The sequence below is a fragment of the Trachypithecus francoisi genome, unplaced genomic scaffold (assembly GCF_009764315.1).
Source record: "Trachypithecus francoisi isolate TF-2019V2 unplaced genomic scaffold, Tfra_2.0 Lachesis_group17, whole genome shotgun sequence".
Taxonomy (NCBI): domain Eukaryota; kingdom Metazoa; phylum Chordata; class Mammalia; order Primates; family Cercopithecidae; genus Trachypithecus; species Trachypithecus francoisi.
Window position 1 is genome coordinate 87,808,561 of NW_022681462.1, and position 26,454 is coordinate 87,835,014.

General features: G+C 52.3%; 2 protein-coding genes across 6 annotated transcripts in view; one reads left to right on the forward strand and one right to left on the reverse strand.

Annotated features, from left to right (window-relative positions):
- The window catches only part of ADCY3 (adenylate cyclase 3), a 110,413-nt gene that overhangs the window by 13,191 nt on the left and 70,768 nt on the right, over positions 1–26,454 (reverse strand). For all 5 annotated transcript variants that reach the window (XM_033176441.1, XM_033176442.1, XM_033176439.1 and 2 more), the window contains 8 exons: positions 13,326–13,456; positions 12,639–12,750; positions 12,338–12,465; positions 10,615–10,773; positions 9,185–9,362; positions 3,944–4,072; positions 1,857–1,999; positions 1,548–1,709 (listed from right to left, as the gene is read on the reverse strand). In XM_033176441.1, the coding sequence (XP_033032332.1) occupies positions 1,548–1,709; positions 1,857–1,999; positions 3,944–4,072; positions 9,185–9,362; positions 10,615–10,773; positions 12,338–12,465; positions 12,639–12,750; positions 13,326–13,456 (1,142 nt within the window). The remainder of the gene's footprint in view (positions 1–1,547; positions 1,710–1,856; positions 2,000–3,943; positions 4,073–9,184; positions 9,363–10,614; positions 10,774–12,337; positions 12,466–12,638; positions 12,751–13,325; positions 13,457–26,454) is intronic.
- LOC117062668 (dihydrofolate reductase) lies at positions 4,374–5,341 on the forward strand. The gene is made up of 2 exons (XM_033176444.1): positions 4,374–5,049; positions 5,152–5,341. The coding sequence occupies exon 1, from the start codon at positions 4,405–4,407 to the stop codon at positions 4,999–5,001; it is 597 nt and encodes a 198-aa protein (XP_033032335.1). The 5' UTR covers positions 4,374–4,404; the 3' UTR covers positions 5,002–5,049; positions 5,152–5,341.

Below are 26,454 nucleotides of genomic sequence, written 5' to 3' on the forward strand. Positions count from 1 at the left end.
CCCGTCCTGCCAGTTGCTCAGATCAGAAGCCCAGGAGACGTCCTCAACTCCACACTCACGCCCCACAACCAATCTGCTGGCAAATCCTGTCAGTTCTGTCTCCAAAATACATTCAGCATCCATCCGTCAATCCAGAAAATTCAGAATCCAACCACTAATCCTCCTCTCTCCTCGGCCTGGCCTGGTTGCCACAGTGGCTTGTCTGGGTCACTATCTGGTCTCCTCTGGTCTCACTGCTCCTGCTGTGCTCACTAAGCACTGTTCTCAGCAGAAGTGAGCCTCTCCGGGCATATGTCACAACGAGGGACTCCTTTGCTCTCTTGTTCCGCAGCCTCCTGTGTTAAGAGTGGAAGCTGGCGCCCTGCGGTGGCGTCTGAGGCCCCACGTCTCTGAGCTGGACTCCTGCTACTCTTCCAGTGGCCCCTGTTCCCGCTGCAATGCCTCCTCACCGTGCCTCCAGGGGCCAGGCCACTCCAGCCTCAGCACCTCTATCCGAAGCAGGTGTCCCCCAGATAGCAGAGCCTCGCCCCTCACCTGCTTCCGGTCATTACTGAAATATTACCCTGCCAGCAAGGCCTGCTCTGATCATCCCACATCAAAATGCAAACAAAGCCAAGCCCCCGGGCAGCATACCCACTTCCTTCCTTGCCTGCCCTGGATCTGCAATACTTACTCCTGCAGGGATGCGCATTTTAATTGTTTAATTGCTTATGCCTATAGCTTCCCCTACCAGAACCCAGTTTTCACGAGAGCAGGTGTTTCTGTATGCCGCATCACTGCCATGGCCCCAGCCCCTGATCGCCAGACATGAAGCAGACAACCAATCAATACTCATGGAATCAGTGAATTTGAGCCTCACCACAGTCCTGAGTGTCAGCTGGGGCAGGGGTTGTTCTCATTTCACAGATGAGGAAACAGATGGTGCCGGAGCCTGCAGTGGCCTGCACATGGTCACACCCCACAATCTTAGATGGTGTGACCGAGCCCAAGGCTCCCAGCAGGATTACACTTTGTCAGGAGTAATCCTCTGTGACGGGGAATCCCCGATTGGCCGAGGGGAGAAAGGGAGAACGAGAGAGTGGTCATCACCCTCAGACAGGGCTTCACCAGCTGGGGACTCCAGGAGGCCCACCTTGCCCTGGAGGGCCTGCTGCTGTGTTCGAGAGGGGTCAGTCTGTGCCCAGAGCCTAAAATCTATCTTTATCAAGATGAGCCAAGAAAGGGGCCAGGTCAGCCTTGGTGACTGAGGCGGATGCAGTGTCCCCATCTTTGTCCCAAGAATCACTGTGGGCCCATCCAGCCAAGGTCTCCAGCTTTCTGATCCTGGCCAGATCCCCATTCTGACGCTAGGACTGCTCCAAAACCTGGGGCAACATACAGGAAGGAAGCCCAGGGTACCACCTAGCACTCTTGGAGCCCGTGGGGCCGTCCCAGTGGGGGTCAGGGAGCAGAGACAAGGCTTGCCCCCCAGTGTCAGGCTCCCGCTGAGACACCTGCCTCCCCGCACCGCCGCAGCCGAGGAAACTTGGGGCCCTCCCCTCCCTCACCAGGGGTCGATGAGTATCTCAACCAGAGCCGTGCAGAGCAGGACGACGCAGGAGCAGCTGAAGGCAGCCCCACTCTGCTTCTCCTTCTCCACCGAGTAGCGGGTTTCCATCTCAGGGTCCATGAACCGCATGGACAGGAGGAAGGTGTTTCTCTTCTTTACTCTGCAGTGGGAACAAGCCCCATGAATCCCAAATGCCACACCTGCCTCGGCCTAGCAGGGGGACCGTATTTGGGATGCCCGGTTTCCTGAATCCCTTGTCAGGGCCCGGGAGGAGCGGTGGGCCTGGACGCCTCCGGGTGGCGCTTACACTTGGGCAGACTCTCGCTCAAGCAGGGCCTCGTTGAGCAGCTGGTTGAGCTCGTGCTCGTCTTCGGAGGCGTCCACCACTCGGTCAGCCAGGTCCTGCAGGCGCAGCCTCCGGCGCGGGTTGGGGAATGAGGGGTTGTCGGCCTGTGAGCCAGGGAGGCAGCGTGAGTGGGGGAGACGGGACCGAGTGGCGGGGAGGAGCTGAGAAAGACGGAGGTGGAGGAGGAAAGGAACCAAAGAGGGCATCTCAGAGGACCAATCCCTCCAGCTCTCAAGTCCCTTTCCGGGAAGTCTTCCCCATGCTCCCGTGTGGCTCCATGTGGCCTGGGTCTACACCCAATGCTCCAGGCCTTCTTGGCTCCCTGGGCCCCACCAGAGCTCTGCAGGGAGGGTCGCGAATGACAGCATTGTAGGGAGCAGCCCCTGGCTCCTGAGTAGGAGACCTGTGATCGAGACAGCTGCCGGGTTGGGACAGTCCTGGCACTTCCTGCTGTGTAGATGTGGGGGCCATATACATCGGCACCCTGGGGACATGCATGGCTCCCAACTCTAGGACTTCAGGGAACTATTAAAGGAACTCCCATCTGGCTCATGTGGAAAGGAAGATCTGAGGGGGAAAGTGATGGGAGAGAAAAGAATGTTCTCATCACTAGAGGGCTGACAAGGGGTGGCGGGTAGGTGGAGCTGGGCACCCACTACCATTTTATTCCCAGTTCCAAGGAAAAAGTATCAACTCCAAAAACAGGAATCCTGGCTGTGATGACACAGCCATCAGTCTAAACAGTCACTCAGACTGGCACGCTCAATAGCTGAGAGCTGTCTGAACGGGTTCAACAGTGCATCTGGGAGCCACAGTCAAGACGCCCTGGGGCCGGGCGCAGTGACTCACGCCTGTCATCCCAGCACTCTGGGAGGCTGAGGTGGATCACGAGGTCAGGAGTTTGAGACCAGACTGGCCAATACAGTAAAACCCTGTCTTTACTAAAAATACAAAAATCAGCCAGGCATGGTGGTGCACGCCTGTAATCCCAGCTACTCGGGAGGCTGAGGCAGGAGAATCACTTGAACCCAGGAGGCGGAGGTTGCAGTGAGCCAAGATCATGCCACTGCACTCCAGCCTGGGCAACAGAGCATGACTCCATCTAAAAAAAAAAAAAAAAAAAAAGACTCCCTGGTCTTAAGCATCAGCACAGGTGTGCCACTGGTTGACAGTTTGACCCCAGATAATGTTTCCCCAGCCACATCTTCCTCTTCTGTAAAATCACATGGATGGTCTGTGGCAGCAGCAGGAACCTGTTCCTGAAGCAGATCCGGGAGCAGCGTGGGCCTGGCTAAGGGTCAGGGCCCGAAAAATCACAGGCTGCTAAAGCTATATCTGTGTCCTCCTCGCTAGTGAGTGCCTTGAGTCTGTACCTCCACTTTCTATCAAGAAAACTGCAATAAGGAAAACTTGCTGAATGTTGGGGGACTTGAGAAAAACCTAATTTACCCTAAGCCCCGTCTACCATCTTGTTCTACAGCATCTGCTCTAATGGCACCAGGGCCAGCTCTCCTGTCCCCCTCACACGGTGAGCCTGGCAGCCTCGGCAGGGCAGACACCCCATCTCTGCAGCACTGACCTCCATCAGGAAATATGCTCCAGGCGCCCTGCAGTCAGGGACCAGTTCTGGCCCAAGAGGCAGCCTGCACTCTGGAACAGCATGCTAATTCCTCACCTTTGGGGGCTGCGGAAATATCCCGTCTTGCATGGAACTTGTTGGGTTTGAACCTAGCCAGAGGGGTGAGCCCAGGTCTGAAATCTCACTTCCAAAATTGTCTCAGATCCTATAGAATTTTCCATGGAGGTCCTCACTGATCTCAAATCTACAGGATTCCAGGTCACCCCAACATGTAACTGATGAGGAGACAGTAGGGTTTTGTGGGGCTGGAGGGGTGACCTGCCCATGGTTACAATGCTAAGCAGGAGGAGGTCCTGGGTGGTGGCCAGGTCTCCCCAGCACAGGACTCCTGCTGCAGGAATGTATTGCTTCCTGGTGTCTGCCCGCATCTGGCCCCTCAGTGACCCCCTGCCCTGAGCCCTGCACATACCTGGGCATCCTGCTCCTCGGGTTTCTCCGACGTGGACCCGCTGCTGTGGGCACTCCCGTTGGGCTCCTTGGTCTCAATGAGGGCAGGGGAGCTGGACTTTGAGGAAGCTGGTGCTCCATTGGGCAGGGCCTAGAGGAAAGGAGAGCTCAGCCATGATCCGGGCGTGGAATAAGTGGCACAGACAGGGCTGGAAGTGACAAGTGTGTGGAAGGCAGTGGTGGGATTAGAGAGCGATCGGAGGCCACGGAACTTGCTTGTGGATTGCAAAGTGAGGCGTCAAGGATGACTTCAAACTTTTTGGTCTGAGCAATTATTAATAAAAGGATGGAACTGCCATTAACTGAGATGGGAAGACCGAGAGCAGGTTTTGGAGTGGGAAGGCAGGCAGGAGCTTTGGACAGGTGGCATTTAAGATGCCTATTATCACAATTTCACGCCAATCTTGACCGCGCATTGTTTTAATGAGCAGGCTCGGAGGTGCTCCAGCTGCTGTCATGGTTCGTTCGCTAAACTGCATTGTCGCTGTGTCCCAGAACATGGGCATCGGCAAGAACGGCGACCTGCCCTGGCCGCCGCTCAGGAATGAATTCAGATATTTCCAGAGAATGACCACAACCTCTTCAGTAGAAGGTAAACAGAATCTGGTGATTATGGGTAAGAAGACTTGGTTCTCCATTCCTGAGAAGAATCGACCTTTAAAGGGTAGAATTAATTTAGTTCTCAGCAGAGAACTCAAGGAACCTCCACAAGGAGCTCATTTTCTTGCCAGAAGTCTGGATGATGCCTTAAAACTTACTGAACAACCAGAATTAGCAAATAAAGTAGACATGATTTGGATAGTTGGTGGCAGTTCTGTTTATAAGGAAGCCATGAATCACCCAGGCCATCTTAAACTATTTGTGACAAGGATCATGCAAGATTTTGAAAGTGACACCTTTCTTCCAGAAATTGATTTGGAGAAATATAAACTTCTACCAGAATACCCAGGTGTTCTATCTGATGTCCAAGAGGAGAAAGGCATTAAGTACAAATTTGAAGTATATGAGAAGAATGATTAATATGAAGGTGTTTTCTGGTTTAAGTTGTTCTCCCTCCCTCTAAAAAAAGTATGTATTTTTACATTAGAAAAAAAGTATTTTGTTGACTTTAGATCTATAATTATTTCTAAGCCACTTGTTTTTATTCCCCACTACTCTTGACTCTATCAGATACCATTTATGAAACATTCTTGCTATAAATAAGTGCTTCTCCAAGACCCCGACTGAGTCCCCAGCACTTGCTACAGTGAGCTGCCTTTCCACACCCATCACATGTGACACCCTTGCCAGTCCTTGACATTGTTGGGCTTTTCAAATGTTGGTAATATTTATTAAAGATGAAGATCCACATACCCTTCAACTGAGCAGTTTCACTAGTGGAAATACCAAAAGCTTCCTATGTGTATATCCAGAGGTTTGTAGATAAATGTTGCAGCCTTGTTTGTAACAGTGAAAAATTGAAAACAACCTGGAAGTCCAGTGATGGGAAAATGAGTGTGTTTCTGTCGTAGATTGGGGAACCCAAAGTAGATTCCAAGACTGAAATTTCAGTGAAAGCAGTTTATTTGCTAGGTCATACCAGAAACCATCAGTTGAGTTATGGAAAAACTGAACTGAGAAGGTAAGAAAACCAGTTTAAAGTCAGCAAGCAGGTTCTCACTGGTAACAAGCTCCATACTGCTGAGATACAGGGAAATGGAGGGGAGAAAACTGGAGTATTGATTCCCCTCTCTCCTTGGTTGTCAGCTCCCTGTCCTGTGTGTGGGCAGAACGTACTCCAGCTGCTTTATAGTAAGTCCCAGGTGTTTGCAGTAAGAAGCTGCTGGCATGCACGGGAACAGCAAATGCCAAACACTTCAAGCAATTCCATGTTTAAGTATATAAGCGCTTCATATATATATATATATATATATATATATATAAATAATACAATTTTTTTTTTAGTGCAGTGGTGCAATCTCAGCTCACTACAACCTCCACCTTCCCAAATTCAAGCAATTCTCCTGCCTCAGGCTCCCAAGTAGCTAGGACTAAGTGCACGCCACCATGCCCGGATAAATTCTTGTATTTTGTATTTTTAGTAGAGACGGGATTTCACCATGTTGGTAAGGCTGGTCTCAAACTCCTGACCTCAAGTGATTCGCCCACCTCAGCTTCCCAAAGTGCTGAGATTACGGGCATGAGCCACCACACCTGGCACATCTTCATTCTTTTTATGTAGTAAAAAGAATAAAACCACACATGGTTTATTTGAAATATTCTTTTTTTTTTTTTTTTGAGACGGAGTCTCACTCTGCTGCCCAGGCTGGAGTGCCGTGGCCGGGTCTCAGCTCACTGCAAGCTCCGCCTCCTGGGTTTACGCCATTCTCCTGCCTCAGCCTCCCAAGCAGCTGGGACTACAGGCGCCCGCCACGTCGCCCGGCTAGTTTTTTGTATTTTTTAGTAGAGACGGGTATTTGAAATATTCTATAATTTAAAAAAATACAGAAGCAGGAAAACCAATTCTAAGTTCAAGTGAGGGATGATGGTTGCTTGAACCAAAGGGTTGCATGTAGTAAGAAATTGTGATTTAAGATATATTTTAAAGTTGTAAGTAGCAGGATATTCCGATGGAGTTTGACTTTGGTTTTGGGCCCACTGAGTTTGAGATGCCTTTGAGAAATGAAGGAAGTGGAGAGAGAATAAAAGAAAAACTAGCTGGGCACAGTGGCTCACACCTGTAATCCTAGCACTTTGGGAGGCCAAGGCAGGTGGATCACTTGAGACCAGCTTGGGCAACATGGCAAAGCCCCATCTCTGCAAAAAACACAAAAATTAGCTGGGCATTGTGGCACACACCTGTATTCCCATCTACTCAGGGAGCTGAGATGGAAGGATCAGTTGAGCCCATGAGTTCAAGGCTGCAGTGAGTCATAATTGTGCCACTGCACTCCAGCCTGGGTGACAGAAGAGACCTTGTCTTGAAAAGGAATCTGAAAACAATGGAACCATGCCTTCAGAATTCTAGAAAGTTATTTTCAACGGATAAATCTATATTCACCCAAATAATCAAGGGTGAAGGTAAAATGCATTTTTAGACAAGCAAAGACTCAGGGGTTACCTCTATGTACCCTTTTTTGGGAAGCTGTTGGAGAAAATACTCCAGCAAAGTGAAGGAGTACACAAACCAGAGAATGACATAGATCCAGCAAATAAGATGCAACACAGGCAATATTCCAGCTATGGAGCTGACTTTAAAAACAGTAAAAATATTAGTAGGTTAGCTGGGTGGAATGGCCCATGCCTGTAGTCCCAGCTAGTCAGGAGGCTCAGCAAGAGGATGGCTTGAGCCAAGAGTTCCAGACCAGCCTGGCTACCTTAGTGAGATCCCTTCTCTTAAAAATAATAAGTTATTGCCAGATTTGGGGCATTTGGAAAGAAGTTCATTGAAGATCAAGCAAAAGTAAAAAAAATAAGGGGAAAGGGTTGGTTAGGCAATCATTAATTCTAGGGCAGAAAGAAGTACAGGATAGGAAGAGCATAATACGCTGTTTTTCTCAACAAGGAGCAATACATACACAGTCATAATGATGTGGTGACTGCTTAGCCCCTAAATATGGTAACCACTTTGGGACAATATGGGAGGAAGTAAAGACAGTGATGGTGTAAGAGCTAAATCCTCACCTGTCATATCCAGAAATCACTATATAATGTATAAAATAATCAAGAAACGACTAAGTAGTTATATGAGGAAAAAAACAGAAGACATTGCTGGAGGAGTTAAAAGTCATTGCTCTGGAGAATGAGGAGGGATGGGGCAGGGGACTGTTAGGATGCATTATAAACTGAAGAGGCTTTTTAAAATTTTATGTATTAATATATGCATTCACTTGAAAACTAAAAAAATAACAATTTGGAAAAACCCATGAAGGTAACTAACAGAAGGAAAAACTAAGAGAATGAAAAGTGTTTGCCTCTGGAAAGAACAACTGGCAGGACTGTTGTTTTCATTGTAAGACTTATGGAGCCATTTAATTGTACTTAACCATTTTCATATATTTCTTGAATAAGAACAATTCTATCTTAATAAAGAGTTACACTTGTTCATAAAAAAAAAAAAAGATGCCTATTATATGTACAAATGGAGGCATACAAGTGGCTGTAATGTTGAGTACAGGAAAGCCACTGGGGCTGGAGATACAAATCTGGGAGTTGTATCCCAAGAGAAGGCCTTTAAAATGACACTGGATGAGACCGACATCGAGGTTAGAATCAACAGGGAGTCTATCAGCCATCGCTCCTGCAGCCTCACCAGAGTGGGCTTTGCTTTAGCCATAATTAGGCAAAGCCTCAGCCATTGAGCAGTCTCAGATGACGCGATTTCCCTGACAGCCACCACGCTCCTTAATTCCAAGTCTGGTTAGATGGACTCTCATACTGGAGGAAACGGTTTTGACATGAGAGATTACAAAAAATAAAACAACCTCCAGATTCAGTAGGGGATGGTAAAGGGATCCATTTCTGCAACAGCTGCTGTTGGTTTCTAATCAGACTGACAGGAGGTGTTTGGGGGTTGATGGACAGGCCTGGGGAAGCTGCTGACTGCTTCAGGTCTGTAGATATTCCGGGGGCCCCACACGAAGACCAGGCCAGAGGGCAGGCCCATAGGATGCTCTGCTGCAAGCTCGTTCAACCCGCAGTATTTGATGTTTGGCCCAAGACAATTGTTCTTCTTCCAATGCGGCCCAGAGAAGCCAAAAGATTGGACACCCCTGCTCTATTACTTCTATCTCATTCCTTCCTCATTTCCCACTCAGGAAACCTTCCTGGCCTTGGTCCTCCTTCCCCATGACCAGTCACCCCACTGCCAGCCTCGTCTGTGAGCCTCTCCCTGAGCATCCGTGTCACTCCGGTGGCTTCACTCACTTCCTCCGTGCAGGCGACTCTGAGCTCCAGCCCAGCTGCTCTCCTGGGCGCCACCGACACATCTCCAGTGCCTCCCTTCTGGATGGGGTCTTGGGATATGCTACAGTCACCTCCACTGCAACTTGCCATGAATTACACTCGCCGTCTGCCCCAGAAACCAGCTATCCATCGGGAAGGGTGCCAGCCTGCCACTCACCTCTCACAGCCAGCCACCACTGGGTCCTGCAACTCTTCTGCCATCTTTCCTTAATCTCCTCCTCTCCAACCCCCTAATCTGGGAGTGGGGGGGGGAACTCACCGAGCCATTGAAGCCATTCTGGGTGGCTGTTTTCTTCACCTCTGGCTTGGAGGCAATGATGAGGTAGGTTTCAATACCCTTCTCTTCTAGGTAATCACAGCGGCTGCCCCCATCGCCTGGTTCCACATCAAACTCCCCTTTCAGGCAGTCCATGGTGCTCTGGGAGATGTGCACGCGCCTGAATTGCAGAGAGAGAGGCCCTGAGCGCCGGCCAGAGGTGGCCCTCACAACCCCCGGGGACAGTCCATGGACCACAGATGCACTGGCTGCTGCTCGGCCCCGTGTCTCTCGGGCATGTGGGGCAGAGGCCAAGTGGAGGCAGGGGCCAAGTGGAATATCTGCCACTAACTAGCTGTGTGGCCCACTAACTAGTTGTGTGGGCCGTGTGGCACCTACTCCCATCTCAGCCTCAGTGTTGGATCCACGACACAGGAGTACAATCTTTCTTCAATCTTTGATCCACTGTGAAGTGGATCAAATGTGATAAGGATTTTTTTTTTTTTTTTGAGACAGTCTTGCCCTGTTGCCCAGGATGGAGTGCAGTGGTGCGATCTCAGCTCACTGCAACCTCTGCCTTCCAGGTTCTAAGCAATTCTCCTGCCTCAGCCTCCAGAGTAGCTGGGATTATAGGTGCACACCATCATGCCTGGCTAATTCTGTATTTTTAGTAGAGATGGAGTTTCTTCGTGTTGGTCAGGCTGGTCTCAAACTCTTGACCCCAGGTGATCTACCCGCCTCAGCCTCCCAAAGGGCTGAGATTACAAGTGTGAGCCACAAGATCCAATTATCCCCCACCTTGCACATTTCTCAGTTGCAACCCCTGCTGCCAAGGGAAAACAAAACCCGTTTCTGAGGAGTCACCACTGAGGGCAAGAATCCTAAATGCCACTGAAGGAAGCTGCCTGGCCCAGGTGGGGAAAGCTGAGCTGATCCTCCCTCAGCCTGGCCCTGCTAAAGGCAGGGCCTCCATTACTCACTGATCCTATAAAGGAGCTCAAGTAAGACATGTAATCGCACTGCGACCTGCAAAACACTGCCTCCGAGCCTGCCACTGACAACTGCTAATTACTCTCCCTTTGGGGAGACCTGGGCGCTGGCATAAGGAGAGCTGGGGCAGCTCCCTAAGTGGGTAAAGGGGAGGCAGCCCCCTAAGTGGGTAAAGGGTAAAGGAGAACAGGCTACTGCAGGGTCCAGGCAGGAGAAGCCTGGACACACATCTAACATCAGGCCCAAAGAGGCTTCACCCCAAGGCAGGTCAGAACGGCCTTAGCCAGGGCTGGCGCAGGACAGGAGGAATGCTGTTCCGGGGTGGTGGGGGGACCTTCTCTGAGGCCCCCTGTCCCTCATCAGGGTCACAGCCCTGTGGTATGGAGGGGACGGTCCGGTCCCCTCCCCAGTCCTCACACCTGCCCCCGTGGAAGGGCACTCACCCAGGGATGCCGCCGGCCTCCATCTTGTTGGCTACAGTGACGTCAGTTGACCACACATCGTACTGCCAGCGCTTCTGGCCCAGGACGCCCCCCAGCACGGTGCCCGTGTGCACCCCCACACGCATGTCCACCCCAGTCTTGGTCTTCTCCCGCACATACCTGCCATGGACACACAGAAAGGAGGGTCAGGGCGTGGCCTTCACAAGACAGCCAGCCTGCAAAAGAAATTCATCGTGGGCCTCTTCCCCTCCACAAGAGGGGGCCTGGTAAGGTCCCCACAGCTTTCCGCCTGCACTGAAGTCCAGTAACCCATGGTGTTGGGTCGGGGGTAAGGCAGGCCAGGGCCAGCCCAGAGTCAGTCATCACAGGCCAGCAGGACAAGGGCACCAAGAGACTCTCCTCCCTATCCCAACTTCCCGAGGGGCCCCCAGTTTCTTTCTGCCGATTACTCTTTTATTCATTCATGCAGTTAATATTTCACTGAGCATCAAGTATGTGCCAGGCATGTTCAAGGTGCTGCAGACATAGAGGTGAACAAAATAGCCGTGAACAGTCCCTTGCCTGAATGTGTCTGACAGGGAAGGGAGAGGATGCTAGAGTTCCTGGACTACTGCCCCTGGGATAAAGGCCACATTGCTTTTTTTTTTTTTTTTTTTTTTGAGACGGAGTTTCACTCTTGTTGCCCACGCTGGAATGCAATGGCACGATCTCGGCTCACAGCAACCTCTGCCTCCTGGGTTAAAGCCCTTCTGCCTCAGCCTCCAGAGTAGATGGGACTACAGGCATGTGCCACCACACCCGGCTAATTTTGTATTTTTAGTAGAGACGGGGTTTCTCCATGTTGGTCATGACTGGTCTCGAACTCCAGACCTCAGGTGATCCGCCTGCCTTGGCCTCCCAAAGTGCTGGGATTACAGGCGTAAGCCACCGCACCCAGCCAACACTGCTTTCTTTCCAGGGCAATACTAGATGGGATTTAACCTGGAAGATGGTAAAAATGCAAAGTTGCCCCCTCGGAGAAGAGGGTAAAGGGCGGGCAACTTCCAGGACTCCATCCCATGGGGGAGGGGCCTTGGCAGGAGCTTCACTTTCCGCGTTGGTGCCTGATGTCACCCCGGGTTCCCCAGAGGCTGGAAGTCAACCAGAGGGACTGCCCATCTGAGAGCTGCAAGCGCACTTGGAGCAGGGGCAACAGTGGGGACAGTGAGCACACGAGAGTCTGCCTCCCTCACAGCCTAGGCTGGAGCACAGAGGCTGGGGTGGGCTCCAGCCCCAGCCCTGAGCCCCTCTGCCAGGGGCTTACAGTCACTGCATCACAAGATGGAGAGGGCAGTGCCTTTGGGGGTCATGGTGAGAAAACACTGAGGAGAGATGGGGAGCACCTGTGGGGGTCCTAGCAAGTGTGAGGAAGTGTGAGGAATTTCACAACTGCAACTTCCAGCAAAAAGGGAATACGTGGACTAAGGCTGGAAAAGTGGGCCCTACAGGCTGGGGGAGGCTTACAGGTCCCCTGGGCTGTGAGGAAGGTAAGCCACATCCCAGCTTCCAGAGCAGGGGCCTTTGCCACCCGTCAACCAGCACTGTGTCCCAGCAGGGCCCAGTCTTTGCCTCCAGCCGATCCCCCCGCCAGGGGCTGTGGCCAGCACAGAAGACCTGCTTCTCCCTGGGTCCAGGGTTGGGGCCCTTGCTCTGGGAGCCTCCCTCCCAGAGGCACCCCACTTACGAGATGGCTTCCACCATGGCAAGCCCCATGAGGATGGAGCAGACGGCGTGGTCCTCACGGTAGTCAGGCAGGCCGCAGATGCAGTAGTAGCAGTCACCCAGGATCTTAATCCGCAGCTGGTGGTATTTCTGAAAGGGGAGGGCCTGGCCTATGCTCCAGCCCCTCATCAGTGAGGGAGGAGTGGCCAAGAAAGCAGAGGAGGAAAGGACAGAGGGAGAAAATCATGGGGCCGGGGATGGTGGCCAGGCACAGGCCATGAGGGCAGGCCCTGCTGGAGAGCCAGGCGGGGCCAGGGACTTACAGCTGCCAGCTTGTCAAAGCGGGCAAAGAGCTCGTTGAGCAGCTTCACGAGCTCCTGGGCACTGCAGGCAGAAGACAGCTGGGTAAAGCCCACGATGTCGGCAAAGAGGATGCTGCATGAGGAACGAACCGTGGGGGTGAGGCTCCAGGCAGCGAGGTGTGCCCGCTCCCTCTCCAACCCACAGGGCAGCCAGGATCAGGGTGGGAGAAGGTCCTCCCTCGCCCCCTCCAGGGCAGTGAGACCCTGGCCCTTCCAGGTAAAGTCGGGGCTCTGACCTTGCACTTGTCCTAGTGGACTTCCCCCTGTAGGCACCCCTCCCTGTAGTGCCTGGGGACCAGCCCACCCTGCCCACTCCTGCCCGGGCTGAACTCATCCTTCTTCCTAGAATCAGAGGTCGGGGCTCTAGCCCCAGTGCTGGCCCTGAACAGCTGGGTGACCTCACAGGAGTCCCTTCCCCACTCTGGGTGATGTCTGTTCTATGATGGGGTTGGACCAGGCAGCCTAGAACACACTGTAGCTTAAACACCTGCCGGCAGCTTCTCCCGCCGGGTTGATGAGTGCCGTGGGGAGCCTCGCTTCTAGTCCCTGGAAAACCTCACGAAGCCCACAGCGCCTAGTGGGTCCTGCAAAGACGCAGCCCTCCACGGCCTGCTCTGCCATCCGAGCCCGCACCCCAGGCCGGCGTACCTGACGTTCTCATGGCGGTACATGTACATGGTGTTGAACTGCTGCTGGTCCTTCTGGCTCTCATCTTTCTTCATGTCTTTCAGCATCTCGTCAGCCACGTGCTTGGGCAGGATGGAAAGCATGAGGTTCTCCTGTGAGGGACAGGAGGGGGTCAGAGGCAATGGTAGGGCCTGCGAGGGGCAAGTTCAGATATTTCTTGGAAGAAACGCCCCAATCCTGGCAAGAAACATGAGCCGGGAACCACGCTGCCCTCCAGAGAGACCTCACGGACCTGCCTCGGGAACAGCCAGGGGTCTGGGACAGGCAGCTTCTGGCCCTGACGAGGCTGAGGGTGGCAATGGCCCCTTCAGAGCAACTGAGGGGAGCCAGAAATGCAGTGAAGCATCCTAAACGTGGCCCTGTGCTCAGCATCCTCGTGCCACAAGAAGCGCAGCAGTCCTGCGTGGGCTGCTGTCCCGTGAGTGCTCCCGGTAGGAGCCCTGTGGGGTCACCTCAGCCACCCGCCATGGCTACACAGAGCCATTGCTCACGAAATTCTGCTTTGACCCGATCAAAGACTGACAGCAGACCAGGCACCACACAAGGTGCCAGTGACACAAAACCAGCAAGAACATCCACCTCAGAGAGCGGAGGGTCTCACCGGGACACAGGTAAGCATGCCCAGGGCAGCATGGCAAGTTCTGTGCCCAGAAAGAGAGCAGAGGACTGCGCAAGAGAGAGGCAGGGACCGAGGTCGGCTGGGGAGGAGGCATCAAGGAGGCCTTCCTGAAGGAGCCTTGGCCGAGCCCAAGACACGATGCTGAGGGCACTTCTGTTGGAGGCAGCCATGTACACCAAGTCACAGACACACGCAAAGCGTACCAGGGTCCTTCAGGGATTTCCATGGAGGTAAAAACAGAAATATGGCTTGAGAGCTAGGCGTGGTTTAGATCAGGGTCAGCAAACTGTGGCCTGTGGGCCCAATCTGACTGCTGCTGTCTTTCTTTTTTTATACAGGGTCTTGCTCTGTTGCCCAGGCTGGCGTGCAGTGGTACAAACATGGCTCACTGCAGCCTCAATGTCCCGGGCTCAAGTGATCCTCCCACCTCAACCTCCCAAGTAGCTTGGAGTACAGGCATGCATCACCACACCCAGCTAATTTTTACATTTTTTCTAGAGACAGGGTCTTGCCACGTTGCCCAAGCCATCCTCTCTGTTTTCATCAAGTTTTCCTGGCACCCAGCCATGCTCATTGGTTGATATACTGTCTCTGGCTGTTTTAACACTCCAGTGGCAGAGTGGGGTAGAGGCGACAGAGACCGTGTGGCCCACAGAGCCAAAAGTATTTACTATGTGGCTCTTGTCAGAAGAGGTCTGTGGCTTGAGTGGCAGCAGTCTCTGGAACGGGGAACAGAGGAGGAGCGGCAGATGTGAGGGCAAAGACAGGGTTTGGTTCTGAGGCGCTGCGGGGCCTCTGTGCGGGCACCTGCAGGCAGCGCTCAGGAGAGTGGGCTGAACCGTCTGCCCTGGAAACCATGGGTTGGATGAGCAGTAGGGAGAGAAAACCAGGGACAGAACGTGGTGCTGCAGAGGCAAAGCCAGGGGCGGGAGGCCCAGCAGGGAGCCGGTCAAGAGGGCAGCACTGCCCCCATCCCCGAGGGGAGGACGGTGATGATGGCGTCTGGTGAAGGACGGTGGGGGGCACTTGGGGGAGAACCTCAAGTTGAGGTTTTGCAAGATGGAAACTGTAAAAGGCCAAGGGACATGAGAACTGGCTCATGGCAGGGACGTAACTAAAGAAAGTGTGTCCAGAGAAGGGTCAAGATACCAATGAAACCGCAGCAGGCACAGGCAGAGGCCAGGGAACTGGAGGGCAGAGATGTGGCTGGAGGACAGGTGGCCACTGACCCTCAGGGTGGAAGGCTTCCAGGTGGCTAGGCCCGTGTTGCCATGGGGTCGGGTGCTGAAAGGTGAGGAGCACGTGGGCAGGGACTCAGGATGCCCAGGAGCTCTGTATCTAGAGTGCAGATCCCAGACTTTACCACCCTGGGTCCAGGGTGGCCAGAAAACCTAGAACCAGTGGCTTGCTCCTCAGCAATCAGGGCCTGACTGGATGGCTGCAGATCCCAGGTCACAGGGGCAGCAACCAGGGACTTCGCCTCCTGACAAGGTCTGGGCAGGGAAGCAGGCCCCACTGCTCTGGCTCTGCTGAGTTCAGGGGTCCCTGAGGCCCGAGAGAAGTCAGCTCATCCTGCATGTCAGATGTGCCTGCTCTGGAGCAGGAGGAGGTGGTGAAGGCTCAATTCCACTCCTCTGAGCGGAGCTCCAAGTGGTCCCCAGAGTCTGCTGTTGTACTCGGGCCCTCAGCACCTGGTAAACCAGAGGCCTCCCTTGGGAGAATCAGCTCTGCTATAGGTCCCCGTCGTCTGCACTCTGTAGCTTCATGGGGAGAATTTATCACCTTTCTTACAGGAAATCACACCATTAGGACAAGGTGAGCATGCCTGGCAGGCACTGGCCCCTGCCTGAAGCGGTTACAGTGGTTTTGCTCTTTGATATGGTTTGGCTGTGTCCCTACCCAAATCTCAACTCGAATCGTATCTCCCAGAATTCCCACGTGTTGTGGGAGGGACCCAGAGGGAGGTAATTGAATCACGAGGGGCCGGTCTTTCCTGTGCTATTCTCGTGATAGTAAGTCTCACGAGATCTGATGGGTTTATCAGGAGTTTCCACTTTTGCTTTTTGCTCATTTTCTCTTGCTGCCACCATGTAAGAAGTACCTTTCACCTCCCACCATGATTCTGAGGCCTCCTCAGCCATGTGGAACTGTAAGTCCAATTAAACCTCTTTTTCTTCCCAGTCTCAGGTATGTCTTTATCAGCAGCATGAATATGAACTAATACAGTAAACTGGTACCAGTAGAGTGGCACGTTGCTGAAAAGATACCCAAAAATGTGGAAGTGACTTTGAAACTGGGTAACAGGCAGAGGTTGAAACAGTTTGGAGGGCTCAGAAGACAGGAAACTGTGGGAAAGTCTGGAGCCTCCCAGAGACTTGGTGAATGGCTTTGACAAAAAAGCTGATAGTGATATCAACAATAAGGTCCAGGCTGAGGTGGTCTCAGATGGAGATGAGGAACTTGTTGGGAACTGGAGTAAAGGTGACTGTTACGTTTTAGCAAAGAGACTGGTGGCATTTTGCCCCTGCCCTAGAGATTTGTGGAACTTTGAACTTGAGAGATGATTTAGGGTATCTGGTGGAAGAAATTTCTAAGCAGCAAAGCATTCAAAACGTGGCTTGGGTGCTATTAATGACATTGGTTTTAAAAGGGAAACAGCATAAAAATTTGGAAAATTTGCAGCCTGACTATGCGATAGAAAAGGAAAACTCATTTTCTGAGAATTCAAGCTGGCTGCAGAAATTGTGTAAGTAACGAAGAGCTGAAAGTTAATCACCAAGAAAATGTGGAAAATTACGGCAGGCACCTTTGCAGCAGCCCCTCCCATCACAGGCCCTGAGGTTTAAGAGGAAAAAGTACTTTCGTGGGCCAGGCCCAGGGTGCCCGTGCTGTGTGCAACCTAGGGACTTGGTGCCCTGTGTCCCAGCCACTCCAGCCATGACCGAAAGGGGCCAATGCAGAGCTTGGGTTGTGGCTTCGGAGGGTGCAAGCCCCAAGCCTTGGCAGCTTCCACGTGATGTTGAGCCTGTGGGCACACAGAAGTCAAGAATTAAGATTTGGGGAACCTCTGCCTAGATTTCAGAAGATATATGGAGATGCCCAAGGAAAAGTTTGCTGCAAGGGCAAGGCCCTCATGGAGAACCCCTGCTAGGGCAGTGTGGGAGGGAAATGTGGAGTCGGAGCCACCACATAGAGTCCCTACTGTGGCACTGCCCAGTGGAGCTGTGAGAAGAGGGCCACCGTCTTCAGACCCCAGAATGGTAGATCTACTGACAGCTTGCACCATGCGCCTGGAAAAGCTGCAGGCACTCAACACCAGCCTGTGAAAGCAGCTGTGAGGGAGGCTATATCCTGCAAGACCACAGGGGCAGAGCTGCCCAAGACCACAGGAACCCACCTCTTACATCAGCGTGACCTGGGTGTGAGAACTGGAGTCAAAGCAGATCATTTTGGAGCTTTAAAATTTGAGCTCCAAAGAAGCCCCACTGGATTTCGAACTTGCATGGGGCCTGTAACGCCTTTGTTCTGGCCAATTTCTCCCATTTGGAATGGCTGTATTTACCCAATATCTATACCCCCATTGTATCTAGAAGTAACTAGCTTGTGTTTGATTTTTTTTTTTTTTTTTTTTGAGACAAAGTCTCGCTCTTGTCCCCCAGGCTGGAGTGCCATGGTGTGATCTCAGCTCACTGCAACCTCTGCCTCCCCGGTTCAAGCAATTCTCTTGTCTCAGCCTCCTGAGTAGCTGGGATTACAGGCGCCCACCACCATGCGCGGCTAATTTTTGTATTTTTAGTAGAGACAGGGTTTTGCCATGTTGGCCAGGCTGGTCTCGAACTCCTGACCTCAGGTGATGCACTTGCCTCGGCCTCCCAAAGTGCTGGCATTACAGGCGTGAGCCACCATGTCTGGCCACTTGATTTTGATTTTACAGGCTCACAGGCAGAAGGGACTTGCCTTGTCTCAGACGAGACTTTGGACTATGGATTTTTGGGTTAATGCTGAAATGAGTTAAGACTTTGCGGGACTATTGGGAAGGTATGGTTGGTTTTGAAATGTGAGGACATGAGATTTGGAGGGGCCGGGGGTGGAATGATATGGTTTGGCTGTGTCCCCACTCAAATCTCAACTTGAATTCTATCTCCCAGAATTCTCACATGTTGTGGGAGGGACCCAGAGGGAAGTCACTGAATCATGGGGACCAATCTTTCATGTGCTATTCTCGTGATAGTGAACAAGTCTCACGAGATCTGATGGGCGTATTAGGAGTTTCCGCTTTTGCTTCTCATTTCCTCTTGTTGCCACCATGTAAGAAATGCCTTTCACCTCCCACCATGATTCCGAGGCCTCCCCAGCCATGTGGAACTGTAAATCCAGTTAAACTGCTTTTTCCTCCCAATCTTGGGTATGTCTTTATCAGCAGCATGAATGTGGACTAAGACACTCTTATTCTTCCATTTCCACAGCGATATCTCTTCACTGTTAACCTCGAGTGTGGCATTACAGCTCAGGAATGAGAAGCCAAAGTAAGCCCAGGGCGTCCTGCCCTGGTTCCACCTAAGCCCGAGAAGTGGCATCTGGTTCTCCCAGGGCCCTGCAGCCCAGGAAGAGCAACCTGGGCAACCTTGGTGCTTGGCAACTCCCCTCCCTCTGCCAGTCGAGTGTGGCAAGAGGATGCCCAATGCAAAGAAATGGGGGGAGGAGAGCTCGGTGGGACCCGAGGACCCATCTCGAAACCTAACTAACCAGACATTGTGGAAAAAAGCTCTGGGCTTGCAGAAAAGATGAGCCTCTGGGAAGGTTTTCAAGAAAAGCCAGAGATAGGGCCCTATCAACTCTTGAGAGCTGTCTCTTAAGGCAGACAGCTGCTGGGAGTCCTGAGGGGGAGGCAGAGCTGAGAAGTCTGGAGGAGGCGGGTGGGAGGCAGTACCCACTGGGCTGGGGCTGGGTTTCTCTGGTCAGTAATCCCTGGGATCCCAGCCCGCACTGGAGTGTGCGGTCCTGGTGCGCTTGAGGCTCTCGGGGCAGGAGGAGGCAGCTGTCAGGATCATGGGTGCTGGCCTAGCTCAGCCCCTAGCCCTGCCCACACTCACTGTGGCTACCAGGCAGGTTACTAAACCTCCCTGTGCCTTGGTTTCCTAGGCAGGAAAGCAGAAAGGACACGATTCATTGCCGGCACGCACTTAGAACAGTGCCTGGCCCACAGGAAGCGCTCACCGTAGTCTAGCTGTTCCTACTGTCACATGATAGAAAGTGTGACTGAGTGACTGAGGGTGTGGAGACAGCAGGTGGCTCAGAAAGACAGGGTCTAATGTTCCTCTGGGTTTTGAAGTCGGCCAGAAGTTTTTAGGTTGAGTGCCAGTGAGATGTGCCAGGGTCGTTCAGCCCGGCCTCAGGAGCTCTGCTTACTGCAGGTGGGACAACGAAGGGGACACAAGGAAGGGTCCTGCCTTCCATTTGAGTCTCAGCACCCCCAGCCACGTATGCATTCAGGGTGCTGCTTGGGGGAGGAGGGCGCAGATGTGTGAGGAGTGTGGGGAGGTGCGGTCAGGTGTGTGGGCAGGGAGGGACATAGAACGTGAGGTTTAAGAACATCACAGCGCCGTGCTGGCCTCCCTCCCAGCCTACATGCAGTGGCTTCTGCAGCCACAGCCCACAGAGGCCTTTCCTGCCCACCCCTCCCCTCCCCGCCGCCCCGGGTCTACCTCAGAGCTCTGCCCCGTCAGAAAATCCTCTCCAGGCTCCCTTGGAACCTTGCGGACCCGAGGGTCCAATCCAGTCCTGTGGGAGTTCCATGCCCCTGACCACAGTACTGGTTCCCTTCCAGACACTGCTGAGCCTCCTCGGGGGTGACCCACACCTGCCTCCTCCTGGCATGGCTCGGATCTCTGAGACTGTCTACCAATACAGAACAAAAGTAGCGGTAGAGGCACAAAACCAGGGCAGCCCTGGAGCCCAAAACAGGAGCCTCGGAAGGGCCACATGAGTGAAGCAGCCATGAGCTTCTCTCTCGGGGTGGGACGCGGGAATTTCCATTTTTTTCCATTATATATTTCCATAACCTTTGCTAAGAGCACCTACGAGTTCTGAAAGCAGAAAATCAATGAATATCAAACTTAAAGAACAAGAAAGGAGCTATGGTTGTAAATTCAGGCTGTGAATTCCCTCTGTGGTTTGTGGAAACCTTATAGTCAGCCTCAAAAAGTGAAGCAGGCCAACAGTCCACCTGGAGTCATTCTGGTAACAAGATGGGTTTTAAACAAGACGTCAGTGCATGCGGAAGAAAGGACACGCGGAACTTGACAGAGGGGAAGGGAGAAGGAGGGTCTGGGAGGCGAAGGCCCACGGGAGGAAGGGGCCCTCCCCCCGCCACCCCCCAAGCCTCAGGGCCTCTGGCAACCGCCTCTGAATGTGTCTCCCTGGTGCCGGCTGGCTCCTCTGATTCAGTCCACCTTCAGCGTGGTGTCTGGATGTCCTCTAAGCTGTGTCACACTGGTGCCCAGCACCCTCAGTGGCACCCCGGTCCCCCTCACCGTGGCACTGGCCTGTCTTTTTGGTCCTGTCCCCCACTGCTCTCCCTGTGGCCCCTCAGGGTAGACGAGCTAGACTGTTTCCTCTTCTCGGTACCCCTCCCTGTCCTCTGCTTCTGGCGTCACTCTCTGTGGAACATCCCTCCCTCCCCACACCTTCGACACCCACCTCACATGTCACCTCTCCAGAGAGCCCCTGGCCCCTGCCCAGGGGTGCCTGTTCCTCCCTCCTCACTGATACCCACTTTGTTGGTGCCTCTCGATTGGTGCTGACCTTGTTTGCCCTTAGAGTTTAGAGATTCTAAACCCTTTCCCGGATCCTGGCCCCTTTCATGAGTGCGTGATGCCAGCTACGGACCTTCTAGAAAAATGCTCATACACACACAGAAGATCCCTGATTACCATTCCAGGGCCCTGGCTAAAGACTATGACATCCTTTCATTTGTGTTCCTGGGGAAGGAAGGAGGCTGGGATCCAGGTGACTTGTCAAATGGGTCCCACAGCAGGGGACAGGAATGCAGGGAAGAGAGGCCACCCATAGCAGCCTAGGATTGCTCAGGGCCCCAGGGATGATCCATGTGGCTTGGTCTCCCCAGCATGGAGGCAGAGCCTGCTCTTCCAAAGATAGCAGTTGCTATATGTTCCAAGAGTCACAAGAATGTTCCAAGTCTTTGACCCATTAATAGCTCTTCTGAGAATTTATCCCCCCAAATCCAACAGAAGTAAAGATAAACGTAGAAGGTGATCTGCATTGCAGCTTGACTTAACACTTGTGGAAAAACTAAGTCACCCAAATACCCAGCAAACGGCTAATAAAAATGACACATCCTCTGGATGGAAGATTCTACAACCTTAAGAATGACCATAATGAAACAACAGTACTGTTGATCATGGCAACAATAAAGTACAGAGAGAAGAGCACGGCAAAATTGTATTCCGTGAAGCCGACGCCAGGATCTTTGTGTGCATAGAAATAAAGGCAGAAGGGTTTTTTTTTTTTTTTGAGACGGAGTCTCAGTCTGTCGCCCAGGCTGGAGTGCAGTGGCCGGATCTCAGCTCACTGCAAGCTCCGCCTCCAGGGTTCACGCCATTCTGCTGCCTCAGCCTCCCGAGTAGCTGGGACTACAGGCACCCACCACCTCGCCTGGCTAGTTTTTTGTATTTTCTAGTACAGACGGGGTTTCACTGTGTTAGCCAGGATGGTCTCGATCTCCTGACCTCGTGATCCGCCCGTCTCGGCCTCCCAAAGTGCTGGGATGACAGGCTTGAGCCACCGCGCCCAGCCAGCAGGTGGTTATATGCAAAGAAAAAAGGCTCATTTAACTTGGAAGACTGAATTAAGGGAAAACTTGAAACGTTTTTTCAAAGTTGCTGTAGGGTGCTGGTGGTTGTTCTTTTTAAAAATACTTTTTAAACTGGAATAAACATGGAACTTCCTGTTGGCTCCAGCTGTGATCCTATCCCTGACCTCGGCTTCTCTGGAAGGACCATAGTTTTCTTAGAAAGGGAACATCCTTCAAGGCCTTTAGGCTTGGCTCCCGATTTCCTAGTCAGCTTGGACATAACCTGAGAAGGGGGAACCTATGGCCAGGCACGAACTAAGGAGACCCACAGCCAAAACGGGGGTGGGGGAAGGCAGTGGCCCTCCTAGGGAGCCAAATGACAGAATGGTCACCCTGGGCTGGCTTCACTCTGTAGCTCTCATGAACACAGCACCCCACCAGGTGATAGACACTATCCATCCAGTCAAAATCATCCCTCTTCTTTGCTAAAACTTCTGTATCAACCCTGTATTATCATATATGTGTAATATTGTCTCAATTTTGCATATGACAAAACCTAGGCACAGAGAGATGAAGTTGTCTGTTATACATCCCGAAGGGTTAGTGGCAGACCCTGAACCCAGGGCTCTGAGACCCCTGGAATGGGCGAGTTTCTGTGCTTTTCCCACCCCAGTTATCTCATCTGCTTTAATGTTGTTCTGCTACAGATGTGAAGGTCCCCCCAGTGCCCAGGAGCATCGGTTAAAACCTTTCCAATAGGCCGGGCGCGGTGGCTCAAGCCTGTAATCCCAGCACTTTGGGAGGCCGAGACGGGCGGATCACGAGGTCAGGAGATCGAGACCATCCTGGCTAATACGGTGAAACCCTGTCTCTACTTAAAAATACAAAAAACTAGCCGGGCGATGAGGCGGGCGCCTGTAGTCCCAGCTACTCGGGAGGCTGAGGCAGGAGAATGGCGTAAACCCGGGAGGCGGAGCTTGCAGTGAGCTGAGATCCGGCCACTGCACTCCAGCCTGGGTGGCAGAGCAAGACTCCGTCTCAAAAAAAAAACCTTTCCAATAGTCCCATAGACTGTTCTTTTAAATAAACATAGAAATGTATTCTTCTTAAGGCTTAAAACTTCTATTTATCTGAGTTCCTTCCTCAGGAAAGGACCTTCAGGCCTCTCAAATGAACTACTGAATAACTCACCAACCAGATCACCATATGCAGATAATGAGACTCAGGACCCCTCATTCCTAGTGTATCCCACATTGTTCCATGTCTTCCCTGCCGTGTAAACCCCGGATTTAGTAAGTCAGAGAGATGGATTCGGGACTGAGCTCCCATCTTCCCTACCGCAGCACCCAATTAAAGCCTTATTCCTTGGCAATCATTGCTGTCACAGTGATTGGCTTTCTGTGCAAGCAGCAGGACCCAGACTGAAGCCCTGGTGTTTTATAACACAGAGAGGCCCTGACAGTGCGGCTCTGGCTCTGGACACCCTCCCCAGGGCTCCATGCTGCTCCGGCCTTGGGAATCAGGCAGCCCCTCCCAGTGGGTCCTCCTCACAGAAATGGCCCTGCGGCTGCCTCGGGGGGAACTTACAACAGCCTCTGATGTGTCTCCCAGCACCCCGATCTGCTCTTCCTCTGCAATCCACTGTCCCCATGGCATCTGATGTCCTCAAAGACATCCAGTGGCTGCCACTGCCAGACACCAGGCAGAGGTGGGGGTACAGGGGCAGTGGTGGTGGCGGCTCCTGGAATCCTCCCTGGGACCCACATTGAGCAGAGAAGAGGAAGAGGAGGAAGCGGAGGGTGCTGCCTCCATGGCTCCATCCCCACCCTGTGGCCTAAGGACACTGGTGAGTCACCCATCCTCCCTGGCCTCACTGCCCCGCGCTCCTCCTCACAGGCTGAGGAGAGGAGGGGCCCATGTGGCAAAGCCCTGTCTCAGAGCAGGCATGAGTGGCTACCGTGTACTCAGAAAGTACCTAACTGGGCTGAATGTGAGAGCCTGAATCCAGGACAGCCCTGGACCTCGACAGAGGCCTGCTGCTCCCCGGCGCCCACAGGAGGCCCCTGCTTGCCTCTCCATGCGCCAGGAGCCACTGCCCAAGGACCCGAGCTGCTGACGCCCATGGAAACTCAGGTCGCCCTCGTCACTGCCACACGAAGGGGCCAAGCCTGTGCGGGGGACGCAGCCCTGGTTCAGCTGAGCCCATCCCCAGGACTTCAGGCTGCCCTACCCAGAGTGTGGCTGGTGGGGCTGTGGCCTCAGCATTACCCGTGCTCATCAGGGTGGGGAAGCCACGGACCTTGAGGAACATACATGCACTTGAAGTTTGAGAAGTGTCTCTTGAGGAACAAGATTTGAAGGAAAAGAAACTTAGGGGAAAGGAGCAGCTGCAGGGTGCGCATGCGTGTGTGTGTATGTGTGCACGTGTGTGCATGTGTGGAGGAGTGTTATTTGTACAACATTCTTAAGAGTCTACCTACTAAAGGCACTGCCTCCAGCCATATCAAACTAGGAGGCAAAACCTGCAACCGAGGACTGGGGGGTAAGGAAGAAGCAGAAAACATGACCCTCAAAGCCAGTGTGACGCGCTTTGAGGTGGAAATGGCTGTGTGCCTCAGGACACGACGTGCAGCGACCTCGCCTCGTTCCCGAAGTCCAGGACCCCACTGTGAGGAGCTGCCGCAGGGGAAGGTGCAGTGGGGCAGTGCCCAGGGGGCAGGGGTTACTTGGCAGCTTCCATATTCTTTGTATGCTTTCTTTTCCTGTAATCCTTTTTTATTGTTACAATTGTTTTATAGTGTGATTTTCAGAACGGAGTCACTCTCACCCAGGCTGGAGTGCAATGGCGCAATCTCGGCTCACTGCAACCTCCACCTCCCGAGTTCAAGTGATTTCCCGCCTCAGCCTCCCAAATAGGTGGGACTACAGGTGCCCACCACCACACCCGGCTAGTTTTTACATTTTTAGTGGAGACGGGGTTTCACCATGTTGGCCAAGCTGGTCCAAAACTCCTGACCTCAGGTGATCTGCCCACCTTGGTCTCCCAAACTGCTGAAATTACAGGCATGAGCCACATGCCTGGCCAGTGTGCCCCACCTCTTGAAAGCTCCTGGCACTGGACATTCCATCGCTATTCAGTGCCCATCACTGAACATCGCTATTCATACACACTGAAAAAGTATATTCTGAACCTGTATATACAATGAATATAGCCATTGACTAAGGATATATAATAATCAGTACACAACTGAATGGTGATTTCATCATGGTGTGAACTGAACCTGTATATACAATGAATATAGCCATCGACTAAGGATATATAACAATCAGTACACAACTGAATGGTGATTCCATCATGGTGTGAACTGAACCTGTATATACAATGAATATAGCCATTGACTAAGGATATATAATAATCAGTACACAACTGAATGGTGATTTCATCATGGTGTGAACTGAACCTGTATATACAATGAATATAGCCATTGACTAAGGATATATAATAATCAGTACACAACTGAATGGTGATTCATCATGGTGTGAACTGAACCTGTATATACAATGAATATAGCCATGACTAAGGATATATAATAATCAGTACACAACTGAATGGTGATTCATCATGGTGTGAACGGAACCTGTATATACAATGAATATAGCCATTGACTAAGGATATATAATAATCAGTACACAACTGAATGGTGATTTCATCATGGTGTGAACCGAACCTGTATATACAATGAATATAGCCATCGAATAAGGATATATAATAATCAGTACACAACTGAATGGTGATTTCATCATGGTGTGAACGGAACCTGTATATACAATGAATATAGCCATCGACTAAGGATATATAACAATCAGTACACAACTGAATGGTGATTTCATCATGGTATGAATTCTTGTGATCAATCTCAGGCCCCTTTGGTGTTGTCTCTCCTTTATAAAAATCACTTGACACACAGGCCACTTCTCCCAGGACTGCACCTGTTCAGGCTGTGGCGTCTTGAAGCTGTGGCCTGTGGTGGCTTCACTCTTGAACTGTGACTTTCAGTTGGGGAGGTGGCAGGGTTCCAGAGAACCGGACTATGGAAAAAGGACCCTTCCTTCATTTGAAGCTTTTTATCTGATGGCCTGGACTAAACAGAGGAGTATCCGTTGAGGTAAGATAGTAATGACTAATCCCAAAGGTGGCTTTGCTGAAGAAACAAAGCATGTTTACAATCAGAACATCTGTCAGAGGAGCAGCCACATCACCCTGGGGTTTTGGGGAGTAGAGCAAAGCTCACTGGTCTGGGGTTTGGCTGCAAAGGCCCCCCTGCCCCGGGCAGGCACTTCACCCTGGGGGCTTCATTCCTCATCTATAAAATGAGTGTCTCGGCCGGGAGCGGTGGCTCACGCCTGTAATCCCAGCACTTTGGGAGGCCGAGAGAGGCTGATCACGAGGTCAGGAAATTGAGACCATCCTGGTTAACACAGTGAAACCCGTCTCTACTAAAAATACAAAAGAATTAGCCAGGCGTGGTGGCGGGTGCCTGTAGTCCCCGCTACTCGGGAGGCTGAGGGAGGAGAATGGCGTGAACCCAGGAGGCGGAGTTTGCAGTGAGCAGACATCGCGCCACTGCACTCCAGCCTGGGCAACAGAGTGAGACTCC